This window comes from Gavialis gangeticus, unplaced genomic scaffold, assembly GCF_001723915.1.
Source record: "Gavialis gangeticus isolate Ggan-Ray unplaced genomic scaffold, GavGan_comp1, whole genome shotgun sequence".
NCBI classification, from domain to species: Eukaryota; Metazoa; Chordata; order Crocodylia; family Gavialidae; genus Gavialis; species Gavialis gangeticus.
Window position 1 is genome coordinate 42,876,578 of NW_017728997.1, and position 8,314 is coordinate 42,884,891.

At 44.6% G+C, this 8,314-nt stretch overlaps 1 protein-coding gene across 6 annotated transcripts in view; it reads right to left on the reverse strand.

The window, feature by feature from the left end:
• The window catches only part of ATP2B2 (ATPase plasma membrane Ca2+ transporting 2), a 744,290-nt gene that overhangs the window by 315,731 nt on the left and 420,245 nt on the right, over positions 1-8,314 (reverse strand). For all 6 annotated transcript variants that reach the window (XM_019505109.1, XM_019505107.1, XM_019505106.1 and 3 more), the window contains one exon: positions 2,177-2,218. In XM_019505109.1, coding sequence (XP_019360654.1) covers positions 2,177-2,218 — 42 coding nt within the window. The remainder of the gene's footprint in view (positions 1-2,176; positions 2,219-8,314) is intronic.

Consider the following 8,314-nt stretch of genomic DNA (forward strand, 5'->3'; position numbering starts at 1 on the left):
TAAGAACTTACCTGTGTGTATGTGTAGGTGGGTTGTATGCATGTGAACTGGTGAGTGTGTGTGTGTGATATATATATGGCATTGTGTGCATGATATATGAATAAGTGAACTGTGTCTAACTTTTGGGGGGTATAGTGTATGTGCTTGAATTGGTTATAGGTATGCATGTGCCTAGGCTGGTTTGGATGTGTATGTGCCTGAGCTGGTAGTGTGTGTGTGTATGCGCCAAATTGATTTGTGTGTTTGTATATGTGCAATTGTGTCACACCCTCCTGTCTAACAGCGCAATATTGAGATTCTGAGAGCTGGCCTGACCCCTACAAATTTAGGGTGAAGTAAATCCCTGTGTCACGTACACCCATGTCTTACCTTCCTCTCCAGTGGTGGGGAGGAGAGGGTGAGGTGCCAGAAGGCAGAGAGGACCCAGGGCTGAGGGGAGGGGGAGGCTGCTGCTTCCCTCTATGGCAGTGGTGCCTCCACCCCAGGTGGCACCTGCCCACAGGCACCCAGCTTGGGTGGTCCCAGGGGGGCACTACAGCCATGGAGGGAAGGACTGGGTCCCTGTGCAGCTCATGCAGGCAGGCAGGCTCCAGGAAAAAAAATGATCAAGCTCGCCACTTTTTTTTTTCCTTCAGTGGAGCCTGCCTTCCCGGGCTGCTGCCAGTCTGCCTTCATGGGCTTCCTGCACAGTCCCTGAACCACATGGAGCCCGGTGCTTCACTTTGTGGGTGTAGGGCATCAAACTAAAACTCCTCAGAGGTGTTTTAGCTTGCTGCATCCCAAAGTCATTTAAGGTGCATTACGCTGCTGAATGTGATACAGCGGCTGGAATTAATTCACAATACACCACCGACTCATGCAAACACCAACATCATTAAAGCGGTGCAAAAGCATTTAGCTCACTTTAAAGTGTCATGCACACATGCCTCTTGTTTTGTCTACACACTCCCTTAAATTTTAAATTAATCAACAATGGGTATGTATTTCTGCAGTTACTTTATGATACCAGTCAATGTGTATTCTTTTGCATTGTAACTGCTACATGTAGCCTTATTTACCTTCTTCCTGGAAAAAAAAAAGTAGATTTATACCCCATCAATAGACAACCAAGGATTGTAAGACTTGAGGGGCAAATAGGATTGGGAATATATTAGCAACAGATAGCATAAATCTGGATGTGCAAGAAGAAACCACTAAATGCAAAACAATTTTTGTAATATTAAACTTCATATTAGGGGTGTGTAAAGTGGGCCTTTTTGATTCGGATTCAGCCAGTCTCAAGGACAGTGATTTGATTTGTTGATTTGGATCACTGTCCCTGATTCTGTTTGACTGAATCTGAATCTGAAGATCTGATGCTGATTCGGACATAGACACAGCTTTAAATGTTTTTTCTACATACCCTGAGGTACCAGCATGGTTTGTGAATGCTGCAATGCTGGGGCAGATGGAGCGTCTCACAGGAGTGCGGGGCGGGGCCCTCCACGTGCTTGGCAGCAAACCCAGAAGTGGACTGGAAGTACTTCCGGTCCCCTTCTGGTTGTGCCGGGGAGCGTGCTCAGTGATCGGCAGTGGGGGGACCCTGGGTACCACCCCCCCTCCCCAGACCCAGAAGGAACCAGTTGCCAAGCCAGGGAGATGAGAAGGGGGGCCCCCAGTTCGCTCCCGAGCAGACCCTGAAGTGGACAAGAAGTGCTTCTGGTCCACTTCCGGGTTTGCTGCTGAGCACTCTGGGGAGCCTCCCATGCTTCTGTGGGACACTCCATGCGCCCCAGCATAGCAGCACTCACAAGCTGCCTGCTACCTAGTGGTATATAGAAAAAACATTTAAAGCTGTGTCTATGTGCAAATCTCTGAATCTTTCTGAATCTCTCTGAATTGATTCGGAGGGTTCTGGTTCGATTCAGAGAGATTAAATGGTCTTGATCTTTCCAATTCAACTCAAATTCAGATGTGTTAAAATTCGGTATTGACAAGTTATTTTTCTTGCACTTCCACTATTTTTTGACTTGGTTCACTGCCCAATTTTTAAAAACATTTTTTCATTACAGTGAGTGTTTGAACAGATATGATATTTTCCCATATACTGACAAATTACTACTTTACTTACTAAACAGAATCTAATTATAGGCTAAAAATAAAAACTCACAACCTGCTTAAAATGAAAGAAAGTTACCTTTATTCTGGCTGTTCTCCATATTCCCATCCTGCATTTTGCCTATATGATGAAAAATTATAACAGACAACAAAGAACAGACAATAAACAATCATCACACAGACAGAATGCCACAATGGGACTTGTGAATGAACATGTTTCAAATGCACATTTATGATCAATAGGCATTGTTATCATGTATTTATTTAGCAGCATGAACATACTAACTAGGACAATCTCAATGAACTGCAACCAAGTTCAAAATACTTCTGGGTAAAATAGATAGATTTTTGTTCCTCTCTAGGAATAATAAACGGTAGTGCATACTCTATGGGGAAATGAAAACCCAAAAAGCACATTACTCAGCAAAGAGAAGAGCCATATTATGGATGTTAGTTATTATGGGCTGCATCCTATTTCAGTTTTGCACACCCTAAATGGCACTCACTTAGCCACATAATTGCAATTTTGGGCATTTATGCACAGTTATCTTTTGAAATGAAAATGGAGGAGAAAAGTGGCACTTTTTAGCTCAGTAGTACTTGCCCAAGAAATTAAGACCCAAATTCTAGGCTTCCTTCAGCTAGAGGAGATTTGAACTTGCATTTTCTCTTTTTAATAAAATTCTCCAACCAACTGAGCATGGGCGAAGCATTAACTAAAACAGTTCCCAGAACTCCTCTTGGAGCTGGCCAACTGGGAAGGGATGAAGTGTAAAGTCTGGAGGAAAGAAAGAAGCTAGAGAAAGGGTGGTTTAATAAATGCATGCTCCTCTGGAAGGGAGAGATCCTCAGGTTCTGTCCCTGGCCTCTGTCTCAGTCATGGGCGACTAATTCCTCCTGAGTCAGGGGGACACTAGCCCCCATGGCTGATAGCGCAGATGTGGAAGTGCCAGTGGCACACCACAGGCACTTCCGGACATGCTGCTGGCATTTCTGGACCAGCATGATCAGCCATGGGGGAACCCTCCCCCCTTCCCCAGTTAGCACAATCGGCTGTGGAGGGACCACAGGTATCACTTCTTCTGGCACCCCCAGTCCCCGGCCGGTGCTTTCAGCGGGGGCACTGGTGCTCTCACCTGCCCCGCTGCCCATCGCCTAAGTGGGGAATGCTGCTGTCAGGGAGCATATCAGTGTTCTCAGGGGGTGCATGTGCATCCCCATGGACCCCCTATGCATTGTCACTGGTCTCAGTAGAGCAGAAACTATCCTACTGCTGTTTATTCATATTATCCAATGAATGTAAAATGTTGGCTGCAGAAACGCTGTTACAGAAAGGGCTGGAGTGCAGGAACAACTCCCTTTAAGGATAGCAGTCACCTTTCTGATCCACCATTACTTGAATCTGATTAAAGGCTGCACATGAATACTTGAATTTGCTTTCCCCACTTGGCCCTACATAACTTTCACTGTGGGCCAGCTCTAGAGAAGATGTGTGAAGCTTATGACATGACCCGGAGGTTAGAGTACTTTCCTTGGAAATGGGAGATGCAGATTAAAAACCTCTCTGATTGAAGGGGGCCTGGCATGGTTGAATCCAGAGGGGGTGTGGTGGTACAGTTACAACTCCCTTTTGAACCATGCTGTGGGAGTGACATCTGGGAACATTTTTACCAGGTGTTCTCCAACAGTCCAGGAGTAGGCTTAGGGAAGAGAAGCATGCTTGGTGCTGGTGCTGCCCCTGGCTGAGTCCAGCTCCCCATACAGCCTAGCTGGAGCAGGGCACAGGTGGCTCTTGAGTTCCCATTGTCCCTGCTTCAGCCAGGGACAGCAGCAACAGTGGACAGAGTGGGGAGGGGAGGGAAGGGGAAGGGAGGGGGGAGGGGAGAGAAGGAACATATCACTAAGCATAGAGGGGAAGAGATAGTGTGCTGAGAGAGGAAGGGGGATTCTTACCTGATTCAGGGACCTTAAAAAGTCCCTGGCTGCTGCTCCCATGGCATAGTCTGCCTACCTCATTGGAGGTGGGAGATTTGGGAAGAGAGGTACAGACACACCTGCAGCACTGGTCAATTTTCCTGCACCTGTCTTTACAAGAACCTGGAACCATCCGTGGTACCCCTAGAATCCAGATCTACCATTGCCTGGGTTTGTGCCCTAAAAACTAGGCCAGTTAAAAGGTAGAACGATTACTGTCATTCCCCTCTTTCATTTTACTTCTAGCAGGTATGTATATATCTGAGTAATAATATTCTGCCTCAGGTGGAGATAGAAGCCTAATTTGTTATAAGTGCTAAATTTGCAGTTACATGACTATGTAAGTACCACATAGGTGTGTAAATGTGCGATAGGACTTAGGATATATCTATCCTACAGAAAATGTTTTACCATTTGGACCTGTATTTTTCAAATGTAATCACATTCAGCCTTTTGGAGTAAATATGCAATGTCAAAGCCATCAATTGAATTTTTGAGATGTTGAGAAGCCATTAAAAAGTATGTAGGATGTAAGAACGGCAAAAGAGCAGTTGAAGCACCAGCAGTTCAGCAATCAACATCACAAAATAATGGTTTTAATTTTTTTTCAAAACTTGGACATGATAGGTCTTATGAATTATCTTTAGTGACGTGCCCATTTCTTAAACTGAACAACATTTGAGTCTATAAATGTTATATGCACACATGTACCATGGGTCTCCAGCACCCAAGGACCATTTAAACCCCACCCCCATCTATGGCTGATGGCTGAGCGGGGAGGAAGGGGGTCCCCTAGCAACCAATTGATGAGCCCAGAAACTCTGGAAGTGCCACCAGGGGACCAACTACCCCTTGGAGGTCCCGGCCAGTGCCACTCCAGGCTGATGCCCAGAGGCATGCCCTCCCCTCCCCCTCATTGGTACTACAGCGATAGTCTCTTATCTTCAATCATTTGTTGAGTGCTAGTATAAATACATGTAAACATATTAGTTAATATAACATTACAATAAGGAAGATGAGGAGGTATGACATTTTCTTGATAGTTTTGGCCCTTTCTTATTAGAATATGGTTCAAGAGAGCATACTATCATCTTTGAAGTGGGATCAGCTGTTCTGGGATGTATCCCTGTACAACTGATCTACTTCATTGGTGTCTAAAGATATTGCTCGAGTCCTAGTTGCACCAGGTTGGGTATCATTCTCAGGACATCAGGAGCCCAATGCTGTAGGACAATGGTCCCAGGTGCCATGCCCTGACTCAGGGCATGGCAGCCTGATATGTGCACCATGGGAATTGCCTGCAGAGCAATTCCTGGGGCACATATCTACAAGCACACCCCGGCAGGAGAATTTCCACGGTGCACAATAAGTAAACAGATGTCTTTTAATTTAAGACATCACAAACTGACTATTTTTGGTTGTGGCAATATTTTTGGGCACTTGGAGCATGACAATAAGTGAGGATGTCTGTTTCCTTGTAACTTGTTCCACCATAAAAAATATCATGGCAGTACAAGGGTGATAGTTGTTTGCACCCAGGGTGCCTGTATGTACATGAGTGTAGAGGCTGCTCAGATGTACTATAATTACACTATGTCAAAGCAGATATGACTACTCAAGTGGCAATTACCATGCTTATGAAGCTTCCTGAGTCTTGTGTATCAGTGTCCCAGAGCTTCAAAATGTCAGTGGGGGCACTTGAACTAAAGCTTGTTGAACAAGCTTTAGTTCAAGCACCCTCACTGCCATTTCAAAGTGCAGGGCTGCTGATACACTAGCTGTTGTGGTGCTTTAATTAGAGCAGCTTCCAGAGCCACTCTAATTAAAGCAGCACCCTCCCCCCCCAGCCCCCGAGCATGTGTAAAAGTGCCCAAAGATTAGAATACTTAAATCTTAGTCCTTAGATTACACCTGACCCTATCTGTGGGTCAATAAAGAAGCAACAACGATGCTTCCATAAGCTTACTATCTCAATGTTAGCTCCATATACTGTGTGAACATATTCATCTGATTGTAGCAGTATTAGTTAAGAAAAATGCACAAAAAATTGCTATCTGAATCCATTTACTTATGTACATCTTGGTTGTGTTCGGAAAGTTCAAGGACAAATAAATACCAGAATATATTTAAAAGAGCAATAATGGCCATTATGAATCACCCTTCTTGACCACTGTTCTATACTAATCAATGAGAGATTCAGAGAGATTCAGTTATTAAATTACATTAAAAGAAATGATTTTCTGCTCTGTTCTTGTAGAAGGGCCAGAAAAGCAAAGCAGAATATGCTTACACTTTTAATTTACTACATAGTTTCTATCTCTCTTAGAGGAGAAAACCTTGTATTAATTGTTCTATCTTGCCAGTTCTGTACTAGTGACAAGTAATTTTCCTTGAATAGCAAGAACATTTTTAAAATGCAATAATTTTAATTTTAATTAAAGATTCATTTTAATATTGTTTCTCGTACTCTTTATTTCTTTTTTGGGTAAAGAGCTTTAAAGGAGGGCTGTTTATTTTCAGAAGACTAACTTTTTCAAATATATGCATAAATCAACTTTGAAAGTAAAAAAATCAAGTCAGTCTTTTTATATTTGTGAAGCTGTTCAAACATTGAAACAATCAAACATTAGAGAAAGGCAAAAATCACCACATGGGGTAACATTTCTTCCTCATCTCAAATGTGGCAATGGTCTGATTCTGAGCAGAGAAATGGATGTGTCTACACGTGCATTTATGCCAGCTTAAATTTACTGTGCAGTAAGCAGGAATAGGCTGGCATCTACATGTGCAGGCGTTAAAGCACATTAACATTATGTGTGGACTGACTTGGGACTAAATGTTACTGTGCAGTAAGGCATTAAACATGCATTACTAAGCAGTAACTAATCAGGCATAAGTTTGATACCTTCATGAAGTAGACAAGCCCAAATAAGACCTAGTTGGGAACCTCTTCTTTTCTTTTGCGGCTAACACCTTGTTATTTGGGGGAAGGTGAAAAGAAAACCCTAACAATTATAGCAACAGCAGAGGAAAAAAAATTCTTCTTGGCACTATGTGGCAATTATCAAAGCCTAGAAGTATAGGACAGCCAAACACTTCCCTCTCTGCACTGAGACCTGGGGACTGCAAACTACATTTAGGGTGCATCACACACCCTAAATGGAGAACCAGAATTCCTCTTCCAGTCAGTCTTTCCCCTCCATAAACTTGCCCTGGCTCTTTAAGCTTGTTTCATAACCAAGCAAGTTGTGGAGCTCTGCTCTATTTTCCTGCTGCTGAGCAGGGTCCTTTACAATTTCTGCCTGCTCCAGGCTACAGAGCTCTTTTCATGGTCTCCAAGCGATGTGGGTAGCTGAGCAAGTCTCCCATGAATCCAACTGTTGGTCTTTACGGAACTCTCCAGGCACAGCTATTCTAAGGAACAGATCCAAACAGAGGGCAGTGGTGTGATTGCATCCCCCCTTCCACCATTGCTGATGTCCCCGGGTAATGTGCACAGCCACTCCCTGCAGCTGAAGACCCTGGGCTGGATGCGTGGGCACAAGAAGAGGGACCCACCCATCACTGTCACTATTCCTATTTGACCGGGGCACGGGGCATGACCCTAGAGCTGCTCCTGACCCACTCCAGCTGCAGACTTCAGGGAGTGGCTACCCAGAATGCCAGTCTTCAGTTGTGGACAGCAGTGGCAGTAGGCAGATTTCCTCTTCCTGCACCTGCTCCCTGCCAAACCCTCCACCACACCCTCTGCTGGATGGAAAAGAGGACTTGGAAGGACAAACCTGCTCCCTACCACCACCACTGTCCCCACCTGACACAGGCATAGAGGAAGCTGCAGAGACAATCTTTTATGGCAGCCCTTCAGATATTTGAAGACTGCTATGATGTTCCCTCTTAACTGCCTTTTCTGCAAGCAGAACATGCTTATTTCTTTCAACCTTGGGTAACAAGAGCCCCAGAGCAGCGGAGGTTTGAAGCTACATCTCTAGTTTCCCTGAAAAGTGCTCTATGCACCAGGCCACATTCTAGATAATGCCTATAATGTTCATAGATTCATAAATTAAGGGTCGGAAGGGACCTAGTAGATCTTCTAGCCCGACCCCCCTCCAGGGCGGGAGAACAACAAAAAACCCCAAAAAGAGAAACGGGACTCAAATGAGTCCAGCCAGGTAGGCATCCAGCCTCTTCTTAAAGACCCCCAGGGTAGGGGCCAGCACCACTTCCCTTGGAAGTTGGTTCCAGC